Genomic DNA, 24,734 nt, shown 5'->3' with positions numbered 1-24,734 from the left:
TTATTGTTTTTCTCTTTTCTCTCTTTCTACCAAAAATTGGATAAAAAATTCACTTTGGTCTCAACTAAACCTTTTTTAAAGGATAATTTTGTTTTCAGAGACTCCTTAATTCATTTTATTTGTTGTTTCTGTTTTGTCTGTTTATTTGGGTATTTAAAATGTCTTCCAGTTCCAGTGTTAAATGTTCATTAATAATAATAATCACATTACCATTGTATTACTTGAAAATGGTCTCAAACAACAATATTATCATTTATCACAATAACCTTTTGGACTATTTATCATCCTGCAAAATGTGTTGTTATGATTCAGCTTCCCTTATATGTAGTAGTTGTAAAAAATAAAAGTAGCCTTTTGCCAAATATGTGAAAGAGGAAGCCAGCCAGTGCTTGCGTAGCTTTGGATATTTTTGTTATTTATCTGTAAAGTTTGAATATAAGTGATTCGGTGTGGCTTTCTGTATGTCGGAGTGATGGAGGAAGTGACACTGATTGGCTGTACTATTTTCTCAGCAATGCATGTGTGATCAGGTGATACTATCTCTGACTCATTTCAAGGGGATGGACGGAAACCGTTTAGTCATTGTTGGAAACTGACTCCCCCTTGGCTAAATTATGCATGTTGCAATGTGTGTGTGTTTCTCTGTACACGTGTATGTGGCAGAAACTGAACAATAAGAATGGTAGGTGTAGATATTACTGTAGTACTCAGGAGATGTTTTATGCAGTCAAATTAGAAATCTGTGGGAAGACCCCTTATTTAGGCATTTGCAACCATAATTTGTTGGCACAAAAGTTTGATTTTTAGTGAATCAATTTAAGACGATGTCTGAAAATGTGCTTGAAACTGTGCGTGTGTTTAACTCAAACTGGTACGGAATAAGGTTGGGTGATTGGACGAACTTATTGACCATCAATCAATAGGCTGAGCCCTTCACCAATTGTTTTTTAAGAACATTTTCTTTATTAAAAAAAGTTTTGTTTTTTAAAAAAATACACATCTTACACAAGTGACTTTTAGAAGGTCCCCACCAATCGTACTTCCTGTCTGAGTCGTGACGCTTTTATTTTGAAGGGACAATTTCCTGTTTAACTGCTTAACGAAAAGACGTAACGGAGCTTATAATGTATTTTATTAGCCGCCTTGATAGAGGCACAAGTTGTTTCTGATGTAATAAGTACACGTTTTAAACATTGTGCGACTTAAACTGTGCTTTTTATTATTAGTTATTTTAAGTTGCAAACAAACTTTTAAGATTACTTTTAAGTTGAGGATTTATTGCCATTAAACCTAAAAATGCATCAGTAAGTTGCCGTCCTTCATTGAATCCCCTCAAAACAATAAAACTTAACGGTAGTATACTCAGAAACACAGGCAAGTAGCGCCTACATAGATGATTACGAAATTGGTAATAGGCTACCATCGTAATGTTAAAATAATAATAAAACTTAAATGCCGGTTTGTTAATGCAGGCTGGTTTAAAAAAGACCAAATGAGAGATAATAAAACGGAATCATTGATAAACACATTGGCTCAGGACTAGCTTAGCCTGCCCTGGAACAAGGCTAGCTGTACGGAATAAATCGTCATGGCAACTGCTTTTGCGAAATCGAGTCGAGACTTAATTCATCCCGAGTATCTGAAACATCCAGTCTTGATTCTGTTTTCTGGAGTTGGGTCAGTAATTTTTACCAGGCGGTTCCGAAAATGAGCTCCGAAGGTGTGCTTATGGCCGGTAGGTATATTTTTCTGCCATTTGTGGCGCCATTGGGAAACGTTTTTCCTGTATTTCTCTCTGAGAGATGTTTACAACCAGGGTGCGCCGTCGCCATCTGGGGCTGCTGTCCTTTTCGTAACCGTATTTCTGCTGGTGAAAAGCTTTTTTATCTCAAGCTTTTCAGTTGGAGCTTGTTGATGGAGTTACGTCTGGTGATTGCGGAGCGTAATCAACCAGAAGGCGAACATTTAAGTTTGTCATGATTGTCGTTTGCTGGGGCAGTAGGGGGGGGGGGGATTAGTACTTAATTGATTTGAGTTTTTGGGAAATTGCTGCAGCTGAAATTATGTCTAGGTTTTTAATCATAGTATTGTTTTGTTTTTTTTAAACCAATTTTATAATTAATTTTATTATTATTATTTATTAAATTAATAAAAAAATGTCTGTTTGATCATCTACCCATGATGTTTTGGTTGTTGTAAACATGCGATACAAATAAACTGACTTTTACTTAACTTGGTTATAACTTTAACATATTTATAAGTTCTGAAGTAAAATATTGGTAACGAAGAAATTTCTTAAAGCTATGAGAATAACAAATTCTTATTTTGATTAGTGGTGACTGCTGCACAGTGGTGCAGCAGGTAGAGCTGTTGCCTTGCAGCAAGAAGGTTCTGGGTTCAATTCCCGGCCTGGGGTCTTTCTGCATGGAGTCTCCATGTTCTCCCTGTGCATGTGTGGGTTTTCTCCGGGTACTCCGGTTTCCTCCCACAGTCCAAAAACATGACTGTCAGGTTAATTGGTCTGTCTAAATTGCCCCTAGGTGTGAGTGTGTGTGTGCATGGTTGTGTGTCCTGTGTGTCTCTATGTTGCCCTGCGACAGACCGGCGACCTGTCCAGGGTGACCCCGCCTTTCGCCCGGAACGTTAGCTGGAGATGGGCACCAGCAACCCTCCCGACCCCACTGAGGGACAAGGGTGAAAGAAAATGGATGGATGGATGGATTAGTGCTGACAGCTCAAAACATCACACTGTCAAAATTTATTGAACACTTTACTTTTTCTACTGTTGCCACATTTGTGTATATAAACTAGATGTTATGTAAAGTGCCTTAAGATGGCATTTCCTGTCAATTGATGTAACATCATAAACTGCGTTAATTAGAAAATTATTTTTAAACTTTTAGATGTGAACCTAAGATAAAAAAAAACATTAAATAATATTTTATTGTACAGATAGTTCAAAAGAATCAACTTATGCACATTTTTTCAGTCTTTATGTCGAGACGAACATTGAAAGAAACATGTATTTGGCATTCAGAAGTAGGAACAATTTGCCACTTTTCTCACATGATTTATTTTGTGCTTATGCCAGCAGTCCACTGTCAGGTGTCAGTGGTTTTGTGTTTTAATCCCTTGTCTACTTCTACTTCTTCTTTTTTCATGGCTCCAAAGAAATATACATTCATGTGTAGAAGCCTCATGTTTGGTTTTCCTGCTGCACAAGCAAAAAATTATCAAAATGATGCAATCTAAGCTGCAAAAGCAGCTCCGTTTGTATTCCAAACAGTGTTTAAAATCTCTGATTCCTCTGCAGAATTGAGTTCCACCCTAATGGAGAAGATGCAGGTCCAGGAAATGATGAGTGGCCTGAGGATACCAGAGATGGACGAGCTGGGCCAGTTCTTTCGCTCCCTGCCGACCTCCACCTTGGTGGGCATCGGCGCCCTGACAGCTGTGTTGGCGTACTGGTTTGCCACCAGGCCTCGACCCATCAAACCTCCCTGTAGTCTTCATCACCAGTCCGAGGAAGTGCCGGTGAGAGATCCCACAAATGTGGAATACAAACTAAACAGCTAGAAAAGATCCAGAACATTATTAAGGAAATGGGCTTGGAATGAAACATACAAGACATTTTTAAACTAGAGGTGTCAATGTTAACTCGTTAATGAATGTGATTAATCAGAAAATTTGAGGGCGTTAATATTACATATTAACACAGAGGGTTAGCTAGTTCACAGCAGCTCGTTATGGAAAGTTTTATGTCAGTTGCTTGTCTGGATAAGAACAAGCGACTGTCGTCTCATCGCACAAATTCCCTAAGAAATGAGTGGAGAGAAACATTCCTAAATTAACATTTAAAACAAAATGACTTCTATTAAAACTTCCTGGATATAAAATCCCATAATTTCTGGTATTTTAATTGTTTGACGTGCGACAGAAGGCTAGCATAGAGAGCCATTCTTGTAAGAACCAAAACTGCACGCACATTTATATTTCAAGCTTACAAAGTTAAACTTAGTGATTAACCTCAGCGCCAGAGTGCGTTTAATATGATCCATTGTTTAAATCGGTTAACATTTCCTAGTTTTTCTACTTCTGCCTTTTATCACAAAAATGTTTCACTGTTATCACGCTGCAAACTAGTAGTGCCATTACCTTTCTCTGTAAACCCACATACCTGGGCTGTCTTGTTTTATGTCATGATCTCCAGTTGAAATATTTCCACCCACTCTTGGTTCACCAAAACCAACATCTGTTCTTACACCGACACACCACAGACCTCTCACTGACAGAATTTCATCCTGATGGCAAAAACTGTCAACCTCACCTGTGGCTTCGAAGTGTTTTTCTTGTTCCCTTTGTCAAGGTGTTTGAAGCAGCAACGAGCCACAGAGTAACAGGCCGACAGGGCGGGGCCAAGCTACGTTTCAGATGCTGAGTTTAAGGACGGTTGGAAGTTTCATAACCTCCCATCCTCTGCAGTCTTATCAACCTGAATGAGTCATTTAAACATAAGATATTTTTTTTCTCTATTTGTTCCTCATGAGAATGAAGTCTCAAGACGAATAAAGATGTGTCAGCAGTATGACTCTGGGTGTCACACACATCTCTGATAATATCAGGGGCTTTTTAAAGACGAAGACATCAATAAGCTTAGAGAGGATCTAAGTTTAGTTTTATGTGTTTTCCTGCTTCTCCTCTATCTGCCAGCATGAAGACGGAGGTCGAAGATCCATGATGGGCGACCCGACCAGGCTGCTCACTCATTACCATGACGACGCCAGGACCATGTATGAGGTCTTTCAGAGAGGCCTGCATATATCTGGTGGGTGTTGTGTAACTCAACGGGTTCAGAAATGAAGTCTGGGTACTTTTCTTATCCACATGGAAACCCTTCATCTTATTCAATGACACATTTATGTTTCTGTCTTTTTTAATGCCTTAAAGCGAATTAAGCAACAGATTAGCCACTTAACAAATTATTTTTATCATTAATTTCCAATGTCGCCAGATCTTGATCAGTGTGAGTCAGAAATTTTAATGGTGAAAATCAACTTTACGCCTCTGCAGGTGCAAAAAGAAAACACTAATTCACCAAAAATAAAGTTTTATTTTCTGAAACGGATAGCTGAGGTTTGCTGGAGATGTTTTCTTTCTGGTCTAAATAAAAATGACAAAAACAGGCAATGCAAAGAAAAGCAAAATATTAGTTTGCTACATTTTATTTATTTACATTATTTTTATAAAGCTCAGCAATTCCAGCATTTGGAAACGTGCAGCTTGATGTCAGGGACTGCACATACAAATTTAAAAACATTTTAAAGTCATTTACAAAAAGGTTTAAATAATAGGTTGGTCCCAAAACAGAAGTCAACACAACAAACTTTAACTCATGATATAACCCAAGAAACACGAGCACAAGCTGACCTGGCATGAGGAAAACTTATGCCCTGATCAGGTTGATACAGAAGGATTAATACCAACTAACAAAAACTCAACTGATAAACAAATACTGGTCAGAATGGTGGTAATAAGAAACTTATAAAATGCGGGTCAGAGCCATCTGCCTGAAGTAGAAATAAAACTAAACAATAATAAAAGGCAAATTCCCAGTCAGAGTGGAATGAGCCAGCTGGGGGTTTAACGAGAACTGCTGCAGCTGAGACACAGTAATCTATAGATTTTTATAAAATTTCAAAGTATAGCAGATTGATAAATGAAGTTGGCTAAATATGTGCACTCCAAAGAGGCAACTGAAGAGTCGGGCTAATAAACAATGATAAAGGTTAGGGCGAAAATGCAAACTAAAGTTTCTCGTGATCAACTATCTGTTTAGGAATTAAAAATAATCAGTAAATAAAAACTAATAATTACTGTTTGGCCACTTGGCTGCTGTCACAGTGGAATAAAAAAATATTTAATTTAATTTGTGTTTATTCCTCAGGCGATGGACCCTGCCTGGGCTCTCGACTCCCAAACCAGCCCTACAGATGGCTGTCCTACAAAGAGGTGAGTAATTCTACAGCTGCCTTCAGTAGATCATTTTTATTGATGGTATTAAATGATTTAAAATATGTTCAGACTGTCTGATGGGCTATAAACTGGGCTGTCAAGTAGTTGCGACAGTCATTTGTAGCTTAAACAGGGGGAATTACCTGGTGTGTCTTTCAGGATTCTTAAATTGAGGCCAAACATATTTTAGGTGTGACTAAGCCGAGTCAGTTACTAATGACTTGGTAACCAGATTAGTACCCCCTTTTACTGATTTCACTCCATGAATGTTGCTGTCAAGCCTCAGTGATGCTAGTGGTGAGAGGAGATTTCAGTTCTTGGCTTTGCTTCAGCTGCTGCAGACTTCACCTACATAAAACATTTTAGTTCTGTTAAGAATATATATTATATTACTGGCTCCAGTGGGAGGAAGCAGAACCTGCCAACACACATTCCTCCTTCCATTTTTGTGCTGAAATATGCATGAAGTTTCCTCCACATTTATTGAGAACCCAATAATTAGACGTTTAAAAGCCTTAAAATAGTCTCTGCATTTATTGTAGTAGCAGAAACTTTTTCACTTTGCTCCACTGGGTTTTCTTGTTGCCACACATCTAGCTTAGCTGACTGGGATGTTGTTCTGTCTCCCTGATTTTGAAGATTTGTGAAGAAAAATGGGTAACACTATTTGAAGGGGTGTGCATAAGACTGACATGTCATAAACATGACATAACACATGTAATGAACATAAAGAAGTCTTTATGAATGTTTATGACAGTCGTCATGAAGTGTCATTCGGTAAATAATGACACTTTTAATGCAAAGTTGCTCTAAAAGTTGCATTGAAAGTCCATTAAAAATGCCAACTTTGCATTAAATTATCATAATTTACAAAATCATGCAAAGTTGACACTTTTAATGGACTTTCAATGCAACTTTTAGAGCAACTTTGCATTAAAAGTGTCATTATTTACCGAATGACACTTCATGACGACTGTCATAAACATTCATAAAGACTCCTTCATGTTCATTACATGTGTTATGTCATGTTTATGACATGTCAGTCTTATGCACACCCTTCAAATAAAGTGTTACAGAAAAATGGGTCTCAATGTGAACCATATTTTTATTTTTACTTCAGTGTAAAGCATATTTTATAGAAATTGTTAAATGGCCTTCAAATACTTCAATTTTGTTCTTCTTAGGACGGGACATTTTAGCTGCAGGCCTGCTAGTCAGCCTGGTTCATATGAAACTATTTTACTGTAACAAACCTAATTTATTTTAAAATCAGTGTCTGCACAAATATTGAGGCGCTATTTCTCATTTTATACAGATTTTTTTAGACTAAATAAATCAAATCTAATTGCATAAAAAAATGAAGATACCTTTTGAATAACACTGAATAAAGAAAATGTAATATCCAGTTTGTTTGTACCAGCTTACAGCTATTATTAAATGGGATATTTGTCTGTTTTAAAGAAATACTTTTTATCTTTTTTTTTTTTACCAGAGTTTTATTGAGTCAATCAGTGCAGCTGGAAAAATGGAAAAGAAATATGATTTTTTTCATTCCCAATTTATTAGAAAGATTTAAATAGTCTGTAGATCCTTTTTCTTTTCTTTTTTTTTTACCAGCAGTTGATCTTTTCCTGTTTTGCCTTTGTGAAGTAAGAGACATGTATTAAAGGGAGTTTCACATGTGATCACTAAAGTTTCCTCAATTTCAGAAGTTGAAAATTAGTCTGGTTTTCACGCTTTTCTGACTGCTGCAAGTATCCCACATGTGATTTGTTGTTTAGGTCAAAGCACAGCTGAAAACTTTCAGCATCTTGTTAAATGCGCTCAGGAGATTACCTCATGTTTTATGAAGTCAGCAAAGTGGACATGATGATGATGACTCCAGGGAAGGAAGTTTGATTTAGAGAAAGAAGGTAGAAATCTACAGTGAACATAAGAATTACGCCACCTCCAGCGTTCGTCTGTGACATCATGCTTCACAGGAGCATGATGGGTGGAAATGTATTTTCTTTCCCAGAAATTCCCAGAGCAGCAAAACAAATCCAGACTTGCCTGCGCTCACGTTTTGGAAGAAGCCGCTCTGTAATGGAATCAATAAGTAATTAATTCAAGGTGGAAAATAGCTCGTGGGGTTTTGTCAAACGGTGACACGTCTGATCTAATTTTGCTTTTACAGTAACACAAGCCTTTTTTCCCCCGAGTTTCAAAGTCATGGTTACTTTAGGACAGTCTGTTTTTTTACATAACAGAATAAACCTTGCTGAGTGCCACCATATTAAATAGCAGTTAATAAAGACGATATAATCCGTCACTTTTCAGGTTTCTGCCCGGGCCGAGCATCTGGGCTCAGGCCTTCTGCACCAGGGCTGCCAACCCAACCCCGACCAGTTCATTGGGGTGTTTGCACAGAACAGACCCGAGGTGAATACTCCTCCATACTTTTATTTTTATATATATATCTTTTGTGAAGAATCTCCTTTGGTTTGTTTGAGTTTAACTCTAAATGTTTTCTTTCAGTGGATCATCTCAGAGCTGGCTTGTTACACCTACTCCATGGTGGTGGTTCCCCTCTACGACACGCTTGGTGCAGACGCTATACGGTTCATCATTAACACTGGTAACAACACACACCCTTCAGTCTTAGAAACACACCGGTGTTGGTGCTAAGCCTGCTGAGCGTCTAGTTATCAAATGCTGCTATTTTTCCATCAGATGGTGAATGAAACAACTTAACGGGAATCTCACAGATTCTATATAGGTTCAGATTTTGAGACACCAACTGAAACCAAAGCAGGATTTAGACTGAGACATGGCAGCCATTACACATAAAACCTACCAGGCGATAACCTTTAAATCACAAAGGACTGAATAACTTGTTTATTTGATAAGATAAAATCCGATATGATCAAAGCATGTAGCAAAAGTTCAATATTTTTCCAACACAGAATTAAGTTTTGACTCTTGTAATATTTATAAGTAAAAAGGAGGTATACCCTCTTGACTCCGTATTTTGTTCATATTTGTTATTCACAGCCTTCCAGTTTGACTTTATATAAATAGCATGTTGTGATGCATTAGGTTTGCTTTTGAAATCAGTTTAGAAGCTGATAAAGATTTTTGCTGTTAAAGTCATACAACTTAAATCAGCTGATTTAACGTTACACTCGATGCTCAATGAAAACAAACCACAACATGAACGCAGTTGCCACCACATTCCTGTCACTTTTTTTCTGTTAAACTGTATCCTCACAACCCAGAGTTTTACATCTACGATGCTGTAGATATACATCTATAGAAACCTTCAATTTGCTAGTGGTTACCAAGTTTATGTCCATTTAAGTTCACTGTTGTCTTGACTGGGATGCCACAACTTAAAGGATTATCATAAACTGTAAACAAAGGCGGAAGCAGTGAGATTGATGATTCAAACTTTTAAAAAAGAGTTTTGCAGTGTTGCTCAAATTAAAAAACATAAGCATTGAGCTTCTATGCTAAAACTTTCTAGCATCACGCTTCTGATCAATTACCAATCAATTCTGCATGTATTTCTTGTCCTTTTTTTGTTTCTCATTTGGTTAAATTCACACAAGGCTTTGTTTGCACTTGTGTGCTTGTTTCGTTGCAGCTGACATCTCCACGGTAATCTGTGACAAAGTCGAAAAAGCTCAGGTTCTGTTGGTCAACGTGGAGCGAAAGAAAACACCAAAGCTGCGAAGAATCATTCTGATGGACGCCTTTGACTCTGAGCTCGAGACGCGTGGCAAAGCCTGTGGTGTCCATGTTCAGGCCCTGCAGGAAGTCGAGGTATGACAAACAGGAAGTAGCTGTAAACTGAGGCTCTGCAATGAAAATTAGAGGCCTACAACATTTTTGGTTCTTACAGGGAGATTCAACCAAGATAGAAAATGATCAGTGTTTGATTTACACCTCTTCTCAAAACAGAAATCCTCTGGTGGTTTTAGTGATACTTGATGTTTATCTATTTATCAGTTTTAGCAAATACTTCACAGGTTTGCCAAAAAAATCAACCTTACAGCTGCAGCTGATCCAGAACGCTGCTGCTGGCAGGAAGATGGAGAACATAACCCAGTTCTACAGTCCTTCCACTGAGAGAACAGACTTTAAACTACTGCTGGTAGTTTATAAATCACTGAATTAAAGACTCAGCTGTATCAACCTTCCAGACATCCCAGGTCTACTTTGCTTCCCCAGTCAGAATCAAACACATTGGGAGGATTCAGGTTTTATGCTCCACTAATCTGAAACAAACTTCCAGAAAACTGCGAAAATGCTGAAATCCTGAATTACGTCAACTTGAGGCTTAAAACCATTTCCTTAAAGTTGCCTTTGATTAATAACTGGAACATAGATTCAATTTTAGTCTTTATTACAGTTTTATGTTGATACATTTTGATGGTGACATTTGAAAAAAATGTAATGTTTGTTTCTTGTTTGCTGGTTTATATTTTCACGTGAAGCACTTTGAATTCTCTGTTACTGAAATGCACTACAGGTAATATATTAACTCTTCATAATGTCTCAGCACAAAGGTCAAAATGTTTTTGTTTGTTTTGACAAAGATCAAAACTCAAAAGCTATCCCACAAAACAAAACAAACACATAAACTCCAAAACGTGAAAGATTTTTATGGCCAGGTGCCTTAACCTTATTTACCTTTTGCGCATTTCAGCTTGGCAGAAATAGCTGATTTTCTTAAGTTTTTAATCACTCTTTTCAGAGAATGTCAGAATATTCTCTTGTTTGTGTTCTGAATTGAAACGTCTCATTTAATTCAGCTTAAATCCGAGTCGGTTTATGTATATTGAGTTGTTTCACGTCACTGAGACTGGTCTAATGCAGATGTGATATGCTGGTGAAATACTGAGTTGTTCCCCCTGTTGAAAGAGTGCAGCTTTTTGAGGTCGTGAAAAAACTTAACAAACTGCTAATTTGAAAAGGGGGAATGTTTGTCCATCCATCCATCCATCCATCCATCTTCTTACACCCTTGTCCCTCAGTGGGGTCGGGAGGGTTGCTGCTGCCTCTCCAGCTGGCGTACCGGGCGAGAGGCGGGGTCACCCTGGACAGGTCGCCAGTCTGTCGCAGGGCAACACAGAGACACACAACCATGCACACACACACTCACACCTAGGGGCAATTTGGAGAGGCCAATTAACCTGACAGTCATGTTTTTGGACTGTGGGAGGAAACCGGAGTACCTGGAGAAAACCCACCATGCACAGGGAGAACATGCAAACTCCATGCAGAAAGACCGGGGCTGGGAATCGAACCCAGAACCTTCTTGCTGCAAGGCAACAGCTCTACCAACTGCACCACTGTGCAGCCCGGTTAATGTTTGCAATCAGTTAAATTAACAGCAGAGCGTCTGGGCACATGTAGTTTTAAGAAGCCCTGATGTTTTCAGTCTGTCATGTAACATCGCGGGCTGAGTAAACATTTGGATGCCTTCCCACAATAATGCCTGCAGCGAGATCATACCTTTTACAGTCGAGTTACAGTCAAAAGTCTTTAGAAAACACAGATACATGCCAAGAGAGGCAGACAAAACAATCAGATGTTACGATTCCCTGCTGCTGGACATGAATAAACAAGATAGGCTTCTGCTTCGAGGGGTTTATCAGCACCATTCCTTGCGCTACAGAATCTGATGAATGCAGGGCTCTTACGTTACCAGAACCGACCGAGTCAACAGACGCGTTGCCATGGTTGCGTGTTTATGGGAATTTGTCGGCTCTGTTCATTCCTAAGAGCTAAAACGATCCGTTGGTTCAGATATAGCAGACAGGTCGGACTGGATGGAGTCAGAACATTTACATAATGTTTGACTCAAATCGCATTTTCATGTTTTTGTAAGGAAAAACCTAGAAAACCATATGTTCAGGTGACAATGAGCCTCCAACTTCATAAAAAAATAAAAAATGCTTAGACAAAGGAGGCCTGCATGTTTGCTGACAATTTGCCCACAAATGTTCGGCTCATAGCGACTAACAGAAGATAATAAAGTATATTATTATAAAACTGACGTGAAGCCATCAGAGGAAACGACTCTAATGGGTTTTTGTTGTACAGCATACATTTATGTAACTTTTGGCATTTTATTTGTTCTGTGTAACCGTTTTTATTTATTTATTTATTCTTTCCGACAGGCTCTGGGCCGGGAGCACTACAGAACACCTATAGTAAGTCCAAATTGAAAGAGCTGCTAAACCTAAACCATGTATGTCATCAGGGTTTGTATGCATGTTGGGTTTTTCTTGGAGGTGAAGAAAAAAGACAAATGTAACTTTGAGCGAGTTGTATAATGTTTTATTTTGCATTGTCCTTTAGCTAATACTGCTAGAAAGCTGCTGTATAAGTCTGTTTTGACAGCTGTTACACCTGCACAGGCAGGCTGTGTTGACAAGCCAACAATGAGCGGTTAATACCGAGCGTTAACCGGCCTCTGCAGCTTTTGCTGCCGTTTTAAAATGAGACAAAAGGAAAAGCAATACATCCTGGGTGTTCTTTCATAAATTTTCTCAATCTTGAACATGCAGACTGAATGTAAACAGTATAATGGAAACTATACAATGTTTTATTGTTTTGTTTTTTCTCAACAGCCGCCGGCCCCCGATGATCTGTCCATTGTGTGCTTCACCAGTGGAACAACAGGTAATATTTGGTGCAGCATGTGTTGTATGCCTTTTCTTTGCTATCCTGGGAGGATTTTCTGTATATAACTGTTGCTATGTTAGCAAAATAAGTAAGTAGGTACAGCACCACCACTACTGATTACATAGAACAATTTGTGTAAAATCCAACTTTTAGTCAAGTTTATCTATTCAGACAGAAAAGTCATATTTCATTTAGTTAAAAGGTGTAAAGATCTGCAGTGTTTTGTTGCCCTAAACCTCAGAAACCTTTCGAACTACTAGAGGATTTTCTATATTTGTGCTTCTGCGTGCCGTAAAGTGTTCTGCCTCTGAGCTTGTCTTGGCAAACCAACAAGCTGGAAGATAAAACAGAAACGGGAAAGTGTCCAAAAAGAGTCTGCACATTTTTGTCCTTAAATAAATAGATTTTCTTATTGGCTCCAGTCGATTCCTGATCACTTACGTTGCTTTCTTCTGGGTGCTTTTGTGTTCATATCCCTTTTTTTTTTTTAAGTTTAGCCAAGTAAGCCATTTTGTTTTTCTTTTCACAAAATAGCTAAAGCTCAGTCAGATAGGATAGAAAATGTCTGTGAAATTGAATTAGTTGGATTTAGATCTGGACTTTGACTGGGCCATTCTAGAATTAGAACTAATGAGTTACAACTTTTAATTTTCCTTTGGGATCAATAAAGTATTTAAAATTTTGAATTGAATTTGAACAATATATTTTGACGTAAGCATTTACCCTCTGCTTCACAATTTGACATACTGTGTGTGAGTGTATCACCTAAAATCCAAATAAAATACACAAAAACATTGTATTTTCTTGAGTCAGAACAGAAATATTGACATTTCTAATTTAAAAACACGGTAATATGTTAGTAACTTGAGGCGCTTATGACTGGCGTTGCATGGGACAGAGAGGAGGAAGCTGCCTGAGACGCCAGCTGCCCTTTGTTTTCTACTTGTTGACACTTTGCCACTTACTGAAAAGCGCATGTCACCAACCCTGCTGAACAACAGGCGGTGTGCATAAACAAAACGACAGAAGAGAAAAGCGCTTATTTGCGTGATCACATGCAGTTTATGAAACATTTATATGGCGTCTGTTGAATTAAGTTTTCATTGTCGGTGTCTTAGGTGGGGGTTTCCTGTGCCCTCAGGAGAAACCGGAACACTGACTCATACATTGACATTTTTTGTGCATTTACTTGACTGCAGTTCCAGCAACAGATCTCTGAAATAATGACAAAATAATAAGATTTAAAGAGAAGAGAATCCCCTACTTCACATGGTATCTGTAACACTGGCATTTACTGTAAGTCCAGCCTGTTCACAGCAGCAGAATGAGATGGTAATGACAGCTCGAGTTGCCCTCCCTTTTTAAATAAAAACGTAGACTCTGGATCAACCGCCTACATGTTTTATCATGTCAGACGGCGGGAAAATCATGTGAGGAAAAAAAAAAGTGCTTCTGCTCTTTAGGGAGGTCTTGGCCCGCAGCGGCTCCTCCCGCTCAAACCAACAAAGAGTTCATGTGAGGACCCACTGCTATCAGTTTACAACAGACTTTGACCACCGCAAGCCTCCTCTGTTGCAAACGTCGCCATCTACTGGTAAAACTGCATCTGTCTCAGCCTTAAGTTTTGTTTTCCAACATCATCCAGCGTTTCCCACAAATGCTTTCCGGCTGTGTTGCGACATCGGCTCTTTTCTTTGCAGGATATTGCAAGTGGTTACAGCTGCAGGGCACAGCTTTAGGAAAGGGGAACGGTTTATTTAAAACTCTGCTTTCTTGAATGTGAGGCGGGGGGATGAACTGTGTGATTACAGAATTAGGAGCAAAGTTGTCTTTAAGAGTCGGTAAAAAGTTCAGGGAGAAAGTTTGTGGCCTTTTCCGACTATTTCCCTGCTAAAACGAATTTTAATGTGTCACTTAACTGTGAAGTGGAAAGAAGATAATACATGTTGGTTACGTTTCTGTATAAAATCTTAAAAGTGTGGCGTGCATTTATTTTCGATCTCCTGAAATAAATTCCCCCAGAAACACAGAATGAGGAGGAAACGATGAAACGAATGTAATCAAGTGAACGCTGACCAGCTGCTCTTACCTTCAGGTGATATCGGTGAAAACATGGTTGCACTGAAACATGTCTCCAGGTTGTTTCTGGGCTGCTGGTTGAATTCCCACCAATGATAATCTCTATCCAAAAGAAGCTACGTTGATATTATTTGAAAATTTGGCTAGTCGCTTTTATATTTTATGTATTGTGGATTAAATTTTTCAATAATTTGCACAGTATTGATTTCAACAATGCTTTCTCCTGCTGCAGTAATCCATGCTAGTTAAAGTGTCACATTTATTCAGTTTATTTTATACTCGGGAGTATAATATCATAAAAATTCAATACCTGAAACTTGGCCCAGAAAGTCCCAGAAAAACAATGTCAGTGTTTAGTTTCCACATCTTTGTAATGGCTCAGAAACGTTTTACCTCGTATCAGTTTTGGATGGTGGCCACTACACATTGCGCTGCTAGTCAAATATTATAAGTTCAGGTTACTGTAAAGTGTTTTCTGATATGAAATATGGATAAAGCTCCAGTGAATTTCCTTGAATAGCTTCTTGTTCTCTTATAAACCATGTGCTTTCTTGCTCAGGAAACCCCAAGGGAGTTATGCTCACCCATGGAAACGTGGTGGCAGATTTTGCAGGATTTCTTAAAGTCACAGATGTGAGTTATCCTCTTTCTTCTTTCCTTTGGTGTCAGTCCAGTCTAATGTGTCCAAAATGTGTTTGTTAAATACAGGTGAATCATTTTCTTTTCAAAGACATTTATTTATTTTTTTTACTTGAGATTTCTTGGGAGTATCATAGGAAAATCATCTAAGCGCTTCCTTCCTTCCTTCCTTCCTTGTGTGTCCTGCAGACAGTCATTTTTCCAAACCAAGACGATTGCCTCATCTCCTTCCTGCCGCTGGCTCACATGTTTGAGAGACTAATTGAGGTAAATGGGCCGACCCGAGGTCTGTGGGAGCAGGAATGTAATGGCTGTGTGTAGGAGTTTCAGGATGTTAGCGTGGGCGTAGGAAGAATGTTTTTATGGAAGGTGGGTGTCAGTAACTGCATGCCGGGGTGGGACTAAGAAGCTACATCCCCTTATCTTCTCCTCCCACTCATGTTTCGCTTTCCAGCTTCCAAAGTAAATGACCTTTCCTGTAGTTTGTCCCCAGTGGAGGGCAGGTTACATTATTTTGATGTCTGCAGAAGAGCATACACACACACACACCAGTCCACAAACATGGCTGCCTCTGTATGTTGTCCTTAGCTGTGGGTAAAACCTGATGCTGAGTGGCTGAAGGAGCCAGTTAGTTTTCAGTTTCAGATTTAGTCACCGTTTTTGACAAACTATTGTGGCTTGGAAAAAGGAGAACATTTTCCAGTGCTTCCACTGTTTGGAGATTTGTCATACTCGTGGGATCCAAACAGTGAACAGTGGATGCCTTTTATTCTTCAGTACACTTCAAAGGACAACATGCCTGAGAAACGTATCGCATCACGTTTCATGTCAGTTGATATTAGTTATTTGTTACTGGTGAAGTGACCTTTCCTGTTTTATCCAGTTTCCTCTCAAGCTTTTGTCTAATTTTCTCTCTTCACTTTAAGCAGTTATGAGAAACATTAAGCTGCTGCTGCGCAAGTTAACGGTGCGTTCACCCCCAACACGTTTAGCGCGTCAGGCGTGCCTGGTTCACCTTCGTCGTCTATGTGGAGGCGCTTCGTTGGACACATCAGGCGCATCCAACACGCCCGACAAATGGGCCGGCAACAAAAAAACAACAGCTAGAGCGATTTTGACACGCCCTCAACTTTGAATATAAACCAGATGCGCAAAATGCGTTTGATGTGAACGCACCGTCGTCTGCATTCAAAGTGCACGCGCATCGAACTTGAAGCGACGGGTGCGTGTAGAATCTGACACCTGCTCACCCAGTCCTCTAGTTTTCCCATAAATAACGTGACCATGAACGCACCCCAATGTTTCCATCCCAGTCTTCAGGTTTTTGCAGCTTCCTAACAAGTTCCTAACTCTATCCAGGTTTTACATGTTTGATGAAAAGTTCCACTTTGTTTTCACTTGATATACGAGTCAAAGTATCTTGTTCCATGTATTTGGTGTTTTCTCTACATGCTGTGTGGGACTTCTTATAGTTTTGTTCTTGCTCATTTTAAATAAAAGAAAGGTCTTAGGAGTAGTTTTCTACAGATTTTCCCACCTGATCTGTGGATTTCTGCTGCTTCTCCAGAGTTTATTTGACCTGGTAAATTTGCAGTTGTACCTTCCTCTTTTCATTTTTGGCTGGTGAATTAAATGGATCTCTGTTGGATAGCAAAAGCTTGAACAAGCTTGTTATGTAAACCAACTCTCCTCAACACTTCTCCACAACTTTACTCCTCACCAGTCTGCTGTGTTCCTTCATGATGTTATTTGTTTAAAATGTTTCCCAAGAAACCTCTGAGGTTTTCACTGAACTGTGTTCATGGATCGCAGTGGTTTTAGCTGGGTACAGAAGGCTGACATGCATTTTCTGAGGCGTGAATGCAGTTTGAGCTCTTGCTCTCTTATAAGAACCCTTAACAAATGACCCACATCCTGTACAGAGCACATGTTGCTGCTTTGTTCAGCTGTCATCTCACTTAATGCATTGTTATTAGCTGGTAGAAAAAAACTAGCTGGTTTAGCAGAGTTGTTTTGAAAAGCTCTGCTGATTACAGTAAGCCGACCTGTTCCAGACAGAAAATGTCTTTTACTTAGTGCTGCTTAGTTTTGACGTTTTTATCTGAGATGTTGACACGACTGGTGACGGCAAACAGACAGACCTCAAAAACAGACAAAACAGGCTTTAAGAGACGTGAGGCTGCTTGCCAGTCCACATTTGTGAATTTGCATATAGACCGTGTTTGTTGCATCACATCTGAGTAACCGGCTGCACACCCAGACATGAACCATTTACATCAACAGCTTAAATCTGTGTTGCATTACCTTTCCTTTAATTTTGTCTGGAGATTAAGGGAATTTGCTTTTATCCTGTGTCAAATCCAAGATGCCATTTTTGTTAGATAAAGGTGTGTGTGTGTGTTATTTATGATTATGTCAATTTGTGTTGCATGTGGCAGAGGTTAGTTTGCAGGCAGGCAGGCAGGCAGGCTGCACATGAGTGTTGTCAGAGGCGTGAGACCCAGACACAGGAAACCACCTAACTTCCCCAGAGATCTGCATTTCGGGTCACACGATAAAGCAACTTCAGCAATGTCGCACAAACATGCAGCGTTGAGCAGTTCTATGGCCTCAGACGTCCTGAGAAACCGGATGAAAGCCTTTTTATTATTATCATTTGACAGAAACCAAACTTTAAATTGTTAGTCAATAGAATAAGTATTTCAATTAAACCTGTATTCTTGTGTGTTAGGGGTTAACTTTGTGTGCATGAAGTTGGAAATAAAAAGCATCAACTGGAAATGTCCTCAGCTGATACTGACTGACTTCCTACGCTGCTAATTTGAGTTGCAGCCTGTCAGAGTTTGTTTCCCATACTATTTTAAAATGGCTTGAGAAGTTATGCAACACAACGGTATTGTTGTGTTGTTGCAGAGAAAAGTGTATTATTTCATGTTCAACCAATCAAAGGGAAAGTCCCCTTCGTTTGGTTGACGGTTCTTAAAGGTTACAATGACAAACACACCTGAATTAAAGGGGCGGGGCATAGTGCCATTTTATAGCACAAGCAAATAACTGTGTTGCTTTCAGTTGTGGTAAAAATGCTGTGGAAATCCAACATCTTAATTTGACACCTTGAAATTAGGCCTCTGTCTCTTTAAGAACCTCTCGCTCTTTCATAATTAGTGCCTGTGTAATGTCTTTGTATTGTAAACCACTTTGAATTGCATTGTTGCTGAAATGTGCTGTAAACTTAAAGTTGTAACTTGTAATTTTTATTTTAAAAAATGATTACATATTTGTTGAAATGGTCACTGTGTGGTGACAGAATGGTATGAGACAGATAAACTGAAAACAGAGATCTCCACTGCCTGCCACTGGGAGCAGGCACTGGTGCTCCCAGTGCTAACTAGAAGCAACCAATCAGAGCCAGGAGGCGGGTCTTAGCACTGTTAGTCATAATCTCATGTAGCACTGCTCATCCCCCACAGTAGCAGCTAATGTTCTGATGCTCAGGCTAGTTAGCTTAGCAAGCGACGTCGGTGGATAAACAGTTCTTGGCGCTTTTAGCAGTGAGTAGATGAGAATGATTGACGGCTCTAAGACCCTCCTCCTGCCTTTCATTGGTTGTTTTTGGTGCATTTCTTCAGACGGTAACACTAGCTCAGGGAGAAAGTGGATTAAATTGATTTTTTTCACAGATTATCACGACATGCTAACAGTTTCAACAAATATGTTAAAAGCATATTCTTAATAAAAGTTACATACTGCAGCTTTAGCATCACAACCATTTTTGTCCATTAAGCAGTTTAAACCACATTGGACTGAGAAGCAGTTCTTATGATGAGACTCGCTTCCACCTGGTGTTTGCTAATTGCTGCTGCCGCTAGTCTTGAGGAGCTGAGTGGGGCGAGGCGCAGTGGATGGGTTCTCTGTGAGGCTGGAGGCGCTTTGTGGGAACAAGCATTTAGAAAACCCTAAATGGTTGCAACAACAGATTCAGTGATTCCTCAAACACGCATGACGGAATCACAGCGACTCTCTGGGTTTGGTTTAGAGGAGGGAATAACATGACAACATGATGTGAAGCTGAAAAAAAACTTGATTTTACATAACAAAAAGTGGGCTCTGAGAACTGGGACACTTGGTTTTCAGTAAAAAATACTCATAAAAATTCCAAGTGTACAAAGGTTCCTCCCTGTGACTTAGATTTACAATAATAATTACATTAACGCAGCAGCGTCCTTAACCTCGTGAAGTGATAACACAACTGAAACGGCATGTTTAGCTTCCTCTTTTGACAAAATGCCATGAAACTTGTGAGTGTGGTAATCAAAGCCATGACATTTACAACGACTGTGATGACATTAGCACAAACTGGCAGCCGTGAGAATGTCCAAGTAGGTTTATCAGAAGTAGAGAGGTCCTTTTGGGTTTTCTTAAAGTTCTCGCATTACAGACACAAAATAAAAGCTTTTAATGTTATATTATGTGATGGACCCAACACAAAGAAGCAAATTATTTTAAATTGGAAGGGAAATACTTTTTTTTTTCTTCAAATGTTTTACTAAATTTGTAGTTTTACATGGTTTGTACTGCTAAATGAAATCCAGTACAAATTAAAATCCAAACCTAATATAAAAGCTTTAAAGTAATTTGGTCTTATTTTATGTGATATAATGAACACAAAGAAGTAAGTTGTACTGTACAGCTGAATAAAATTCATTGCAGCCAAGATTTTTCAGAAGTAACTGAACCTGTAAATTGTGTGAATACTCTAAATTTATCTGATCTTCTTTTTCTCTTATATTTGTTTTACACTTCTTGCACTACAGGATTTGAATAATAATCCTGAGCTTTAGGATAACTGTGTTTGCCTTGCCCACCGGTGCAGAACGTGGTCTACTGCCACGGAGGACGGATCGGCTTCTACCAGGGAGACATCCGGCTTCTTCCCGAGGACATGAAGGCCCTGCGGCCAACCATTTTCCCCGTGGTGCCTCGGCTGCTCAACCGCATGTACGACAAGGTGAGGTGAACAAACACGGAGAGGCTTTTTTAAAAGCAAATAAGCTCTCACAGTTCTATGCAAATCTTTTTTTTTTTTCAATCTGTTATATTTTATTCCAATTCTGTCGCCATGCTTTATCTGTTAAGTTTAGTAAGTTGGAAAAAATATAAGCAGTTAACCCTCTGTTAACTGTTAAGCCATTAGTATTGCCTTATGTAGTATAATGTTTCTGTAGCACAACCTGAACTTTGTGAATTTCATCTTATTTTTTCCTTTTTGTATACTTTGATTGCGGGCTGCACAGTGGCGCAGTTGGTAGAGCTGTTGCCTTGCAGCAAGAAGGTTCTGGGTTCGATTCCCGGCCCCGGTCTTTCTGCATGGAGTTTGCATGTTCTCCCTGTGCATGGTGGGTTTTCTCCAGGTACTCTGGTTTCCTCCCACAGTCCAAAAACATGACTGTCAGGTTAATTGGTCTCTCTAAATTGCCCCTAGGTGTGAGTGTGTGTGTGTGTGCATGGTTGTGTGTCCTGTGTGTCTCTGTGTTGCCCTGTGACAGACTGGCGACCTGTCCAGGGTGACCCCGCCCCTCGCCCGGCACGCTAGCTGGAGATGGGCACCAGCAACCCTCCCGACCCCACTGAGGGACAAGGGTGAAAGAAAATGGATGGATGGATGGATGGATACTTTGATTGCATGTTAGAGCTCGAGTCACATAAAAACATAAAATCCGAGTTGGAAATTTTTTTTTTTTTCATTGTGAAACCCACAAACATGTTTTTTGTTATTTAGAATGATCATGTATACTGCAGTGCAGATTTCTTAAACTGCTGTAAAAATGTTTCAAGGAAAACAATTTTGTAAAATTCTTAGCATGGAAATGAAGGCAATTTCTTTGCTGCGATGTCATCACAAATCAGACATGTTAAAAAGTTCAGGGACTCCTAAGGGTTAAAAACCTAAACTTATACCTAGAGCAGTGGTTCTTAACCTTTTTTGAGGTACCGAACCCCCCAGTTTCATAAGCGCATTCAACGAACCCTTCTTATCTTCTTCCCCCCCGGCCGACACACAAAATACTTTGCGGTATTCTGATTTAGTAATGTAATTCTATTAGTTGTGTTACCACCCCCACGCCACTGGAGGCAGTACCAACCCCGAAAAGATGCGACTAAGGAGCAGATTTAGACTATAGAATTTGGTAAAAACTGTGAGTTTTGCTGAAGTAATTATGACACAAGTTCAAATCCATGCTGAGAGTGGAGCTCCTTCAATCAGGGCTCCTCAGCAGCACTGATTGGCTAAGCAATGTAACGTGATTCTCTGATTGGCTAAGCAATGTAACGTGATCCTCTGATTGGCTAAGCAATGTAACATGATCCTCTGCAGCAAGTGATGGCAAAGCAGGGCGTCATCACGACTTTACACAAGTGTGTCTTTACCTCCGCAGCAGAGGCTCCACCGAACCCCTGAGACCAACTCACCGAACCCCTGGGGTTCGATCGAACCCAGGTTAAGAACCACTGACCTAGAGGGATGAAAACACACCTAAAAGCTTGTGTCTGTCATAATGTGTGGTTTTAAAGTTAATCAAAATGCAGCAGGTGGAAAAATTAAGACCAAAAAACTTCAAACAAAAATAATGGGGAACACAGGGAACCAGAGCAGAGCAAAAAACAAACAAACCCAGGAATCCAGAAGAGAAGATGACAGGAAGTTACAGGAGGAACCAGTGAGAGGAGCACAGGGACAGTGAATGCTGGAATAATGGACCTGGGCTGATTGGACACCTGCCTGCAGGTGTGAGGGAAGAGAGAGAAAGTGGCACATGGGGCTAGGAAATGAATCTAACTCTAACTAATGGCTAGAGGAACTTTAAATAACTAGACAATAGAAAGAAACACAATAATCAACTAGAATTACAGAAAGGGCTGAACTAAAGTAGAACAGAAATATGGCTGATCTAATCAAAGAAAGAGATTAAGGAACACAGAATAATAATGAAACTAGAATCAATAAATCAACGTTGGCCATAACAGTGTCTGTCTTTAGTAACTCTGTTAGTGCCGTTTGAACCAGTGGAGAAACAAACAGCCAGGCTGCGCCCATCTGAAGACATGTGTTTTCTATTTTCAGATTTTTAGCCAGGCAAACACCCCGGTGAAGCGCTGGCTGCTCAACTTTGCTGCCAAGAGAAAAGGGGCCGAAGTCAGCAGAGGCATCATTCGCAACGACAGCGTCTGGGACAAAATCTTCTTCAGTAAGATTCAGGTAAATAATCTGATTAGGACGAGATGAACTCAGACATCCCCAGTCACTCTCACCCCAAACATAGTTTGATTCTCCTAAACACAATGCCTCAGTCCCAGCATGTGGCTGTTCTCGTCCAGGGAGTAAGAATGAAACCAGCATAAAAAACACAGATTCTTCCTGGCTCTGCAGCCCACAAACCGTTCCCTGAAACCGTTCCCTGAAACAGTTCCCTGAAGTTGTTTCAGTTTTGGAGCGGCATCCAGAAAGGAAACATGGTTGAACTGTACCCTCCATATTTACTGTCTGGGACAGTTGGTTTCAGAAATTGTAAAATTAAATTAATCTCTTATCCAATTAACTTCATTTCAAAATGGAACCTTTTTGAAAAGCTCCTGTTTTGTTTATATGTGGAAAGTGCCTCAATTAGTGACTTAATTTTACTTTCTAAAGTTAAACATAAACATCTAATTAGTTATTGAGGACATTCAGTTTTCCATCAGCACTGTAAAACATTCAAATTCAAAGATACTTTATTCATCAAAAAGGGAAATTAAATGTTGTAACTCATATTAATTCAGATTCTTCTAAGAGTTATTGTACATCGTGATGGCTGTTGTAGCAGTCTGTATTACAGTGGATTTAAAGAAGCCTCTGACTGAAGACACTCTGGCAGTGGCAGCATCATGCTGTGGGATTCTTGGTCGGAATTGAAGCAAATAAAGGCAGATGGAGCTAAATGCAGTTCAGTCATTGAATAAAACCTGTTAGAAAAGGCCTGTGACCTGATCCGAGGCTGACATTATCTATTAAAAATGGGAAAGACATGAGAACATGCCATTCGAATTAGGCATACCTTCTAGAAATGGCTAGCATGGAGGGTACTGATGCTGTATTAAATAATTTGGTTTTGAAAGTTGAATCTGTTTTGTTAAAACAACTGAGGTTGTAGCTAGTATCAAAATTTCTGCCTAAAAATTATATTACACACTGCAAAAACACAAAATCTCAAGTATTTTTATCTCGTTTTTACAGCAAATACACTTGAAATGAGACAAAACCAACTTACAAGTAACTTTTCAGCAAGAAATAAACTTTATTTGAAGTCAATAATTCCTTAATATTGACGAAAACGTTCCAGTTCCATTGTCAGATTATTTAATTTATAATCTGGGGAAAGTGTTTTATCATGAGTGAAATAATCTGTCAATATTAAGGAACTATTTAATTAAGACAAGCTCCTATATCTCACTGAAAAGTTGCCTGTACGTTAGTTTTGACTTATTTCAAGTGCATTTGCGGTAAAAACTAGATACTTTTGTGTTTTTGCAGTGCAAACACGGCTGAGCTTCCTTGGTCTCATTAACATTCTCCGTTTTGGTTCAGGCCAGCTTGGGAGGACGGCTCAGGATGATTATAACTGGAGCGGCTCCTACCTCACCCAGCGTCCTGAGTTTCCTCAGAGCAGCTCTGGGTTGCCAGGTCAGACACACCCTCACAAACAACACATGCCATGCATATTTACATTAACTGAAGCAGCATAGTTAAAAGACTATGGAGGACATAAAGGCGCAGAAAGTGGTCACATTTATCAAAAGGAAGAAGACAGAAGAAGTCCTCAGTCTGGGTTCTGCAACACAAACTGACCCAAACTGTTTACCATGATGACGTCGATCATCCACAGACACTTTATTCTAAACTGTAGGACAACAGGAAGACAGTTCCCACTTCCCTTCTCTCTGCATCTCCCATGCTCCCGTGTAGGTATACGAGGCATACGGACAAACGGAGTGCACAGCTGGCTGTACCTACACCACACCTGGAGACTGGACCTCAGGTGAGGCCTCATCTCTAATCTCAAACCAACGAACTGTTTCCTCCAACCAGAGGTCGAAAGGTGATGACAGTGACGAGTGATCAATGTCAAAAGCTGGATGAAGGTCATTGTATGAACTCTGCTGTGGCTCTGTGAGCTGCTTTGATTTCCACTCTGACAGCGAGGATTGCGTGGGCGTCACTGTGGCGTAACATCTCAGACGCTCAGCTGTACCTCCTCTTCTCCAACAAGATGATTTATGGATGGGGGAAAAAA

The 24,734-nt window shown here is 39.6% G+C and overlaps 1 protein-coding gene and 1 long non-coding RNA gene across 5 annotated transcripts in view; one reads left to right on the top strand and one right to left on the bottom strand.

The window, feature by feature from the left end:
• The window catches only part of acsl6 (acyl-CoA synthetase long chain family member 6), a 38,800-nt gene that overhangs the window by 10,381 nt on the left and 3,685 nt on the right, over positions 1-24,734 (top strand). For 2 of the 3 annotated variants that reach the window (XM_008426876.3, XM_008426879.2), the window contains exons 2-15: positions 3,314-3,534; positions 4,711-4,825; positions 5,945-6,009; positions 8,332-8,433; positions 8,530-8,629; positions 9,638-9,816; positions 12,180-12,212; positions 12,633-12,684; positions 15,326-15,399; positions 15,595-15,672; positions 20,279-20,413; positions 22,529-22,663; positions 24,029-24,124; positions 24,407-24,479. In XM_008426876.3, the coding sequence (XP_008425098.1) occupies positions 3,314-3,534; positions 4,711-4,825; positions 5,945-6,009; positions 8,332-8,433; positions 8,530-8,629; positions 9,638-9,816; positions 12,180-12,212; positions 12,633-12,684; positions 15,326-15,399; positions 15,595-15,672; positions 20,279-20,413; positions 22,529-22,663; positions 24,029-24,124; positions 24,407-24,479 (1,458 nt within the window). Of the gene's footprint in view, positions 1-1,588; positions 1,736-3,313; positions 3,535-4,710; positions 4,826-5,944; positions 6,010-8,331; positions 8,434-8,529; positions 8,630-9,637; positions 9,817-12,179; positions 12,213-12,632; positions 12,685-15,325; positions 15,400-15,594; positions 15,673-20,278; positions 20,414-22,528; positions 22,664-24,028; positions 24,125-24,406; positions 24,480-24,734 lie in introns of those variants that run through there. The other variant, XM_008426877.3, reaches the window with a different exon arrangement.
• Positions 3,041-4,702, bottom strand: LOC145554806 (uncharacterized). Of its 2 annotated transcripts, none has more exons than XR_014090811.1 (2): positions 4,178-4,702; positions 3,041-3,572 (listed from the first exon to the last, which is right to left on the bottom strand). It is a non-coding gene; the product is annotated as an uncharacterized LOC145554806 (long non-coding RNA). The 2 variants fall into 2 exon arrangements; XR_014090810.1 differs by having other exon boundaries at positions 4,328-4,702.

Source organism: Poecilia reticulata, chromosome 14, assembly GCF_904066995.2.
Source record: "Poecilia reticulata chromosome 14, P_reticulata-male-v2, whole genome shotgun sequence".
NCBI classification, from domain to species: Eukaryota; Metazoa; Chordata; class Actinopteri; order Cyprinodontiformes; family Poeciliidae; genus Poecilia; species Poecilia reticulata.
The sequence above is the reverse complement of the archived record's forward strand: the minus strand, read 5'-3'. Positions and strand labels throughout refer to the sequence as shown.